Genomic DNA, 1,653 nt, shown 5'->3' with positions numbered 1-1,653 from the left:
CTAGTAAATTCTCTTCGGAGGAGACATGGAGGCCTTGACGGTCAAGCTTCCAACGTTCTGCCATCCTTTCTTCAACAAAGATACAAGATAGTTGACCGCCAACATGATGTTAGCAATTAACTCATCCTCGGACATGCCAACGTTTCCGACAGCAACACCCATGCACAACACCTTCTTCAGCTGGAACTTGATGGTGCTCTTGACCTCATTGACCTTGTTGTTCAAGTCCTCAGCGTGGGAGACCGGAGTTGGGAACTTGCCAGCCTTGGACAGACCAGGACCCAAGAGACGCGGGATCTGCTTGATAAGAGCATCGGAGGCAACGAAGGCATCGTATTTGCGAGCGAGCTTCTTGATGAGTTTCTTGTTCTTGTTCAACTTCTTGAGATCATCGGCGGACATGGCATCGATGCCGAGGTGTTTGGCTCGGTCGATGTCGTGCTGGTCACCAAGAACACTGCGCTATTGTCAGGACTAGCCCTTTCTTTTTGCGATCTCTGTTCGACATTAGACTTACCAGATGCTCATTCCTGGACGAGGGATCGTTGGTAGCTTGATGGTGCCCGAGAAACGCTTATCTCGCTGAGGATCATAGTTCTTGAGGCCGATCTGAAGCTCGACGGTTTCGAGGAAGTTTCGCTTCTTCTCGTTCAAAGAATAATCAAGGAGAGACTGGACGTTCTGTCTAACTCCTGCGACCGTGATTTTCGACATTTTGGCAGTGGTCTTCCAAGAGATCTCTCAACTTGGTGTAGGTTTGCAGACAGTAGTGGTTGTTACGAAGAATAGGCAGAACGAGGCGGCGAGAAAGTAAATGTTTCGTGCGTGGAGTTTGCGAAGAAGCAGGTTAGCCGACCAAGCACTTCCCCACCTTGTTACGGCCAAACATGAAGTCAACTATGGCATCTAGGGCGTCATTCCACGAGATCGGTTTTCCAGAGGCCTGGGTGTCGGCAATGGCTCGCTCTGGGTGAGGTTAACTTTATCGAGATATACATCGTCGCGCAGAAGTTCGCGAAGGCCGCGCTCGCACGTCGACCATCGAGACACATCGCGTCTAATTGTATTGATCATGGCGGTGCTAGGACGAGTTCAAGGTCGTCTCTTCCAGTAGCTCATGTTCCTTGTCTACCGTTGCTTAACCTTGGGCACGCCATATAACTGTTCATCTCATGCATCTCCCACGAAAACCCACTTTCGAGGAGACTCAAAGTGTTAATCGGAAGGATGACTTCAGAATTGTTGCTTCACCGAATTGCAACGAGACAAGGACACGTGAAAGGGTTTATCAGTACAGAATGTCACGAAGAACAAAGCACTGCAAAGCCAAGACGTTGCTGTGGTTCGAGGCAGCCATGATATCGCTTTGCAACCCGTAGCGGTGGCCTCGATCGGCTCGGTATTCCGCACAAAACGGCAGTTGTGGAGTGACTTTGGAGGGCACCATCCTTTCGGGTTGTCCTTCGAGCGGAGCTAACAGATCTCGACCTTGACCTTACCTACGCTTATCATGTCCTCGAAAGTACTGTACGATCTCGAGGGTTGCTTCTCTGCAAGCTATTCCCACTACCCTCGCATGGCTATAGTGGCACCCAATCTTCAATAGCCATTTGAAGACGATAACATGCACCGTAATAGTCAATGCTCCAAACC

The 1,653-nt window shown here is 49.9% G+C and overlaps 1 protein-coding gene across 1 annotated transcript; it reads right to left on the bottom strand.

Annotated features, from left to right (window-relative positions):
- On the bottom strand, nt 1–714 carry RPL10A (60S ribosomal protein L10A; the record flags this gene model as incomplete). Its single annotated transcript, XM_064902540.1, has 2 exons — nt 1–457; nt 518–714. The coding sequence occupies 2 exons, from the start codon at nt 712–714 to the stop codon at nt 1–3; spliced, it is 654 nt and encodes a 217-aa protein (XP_064751016.1).
- Nucleotides 715–1,653: the final 939 nt, after the last annotated feature.

The sequence above is a fragment of the Lithohypha guttulata genome (assembly GCF_036872675.1).
Source record: "Lithohypha guttulata strain CCFEE 5908 chromosome Unknown scaffold_8, whole genome shotgun sequence".
NCBI lineage: Eukaryota > Fungi > Ascomycota > Eurotiomycetes > Chaetothyriales > Trichomeriaceae > Lithohypha > Lithohypha guttulata.
Note: the sequence above shows the minus strand (reverse complement) of the source record. Positions and strands in the feature narration are given on the sequence as shown.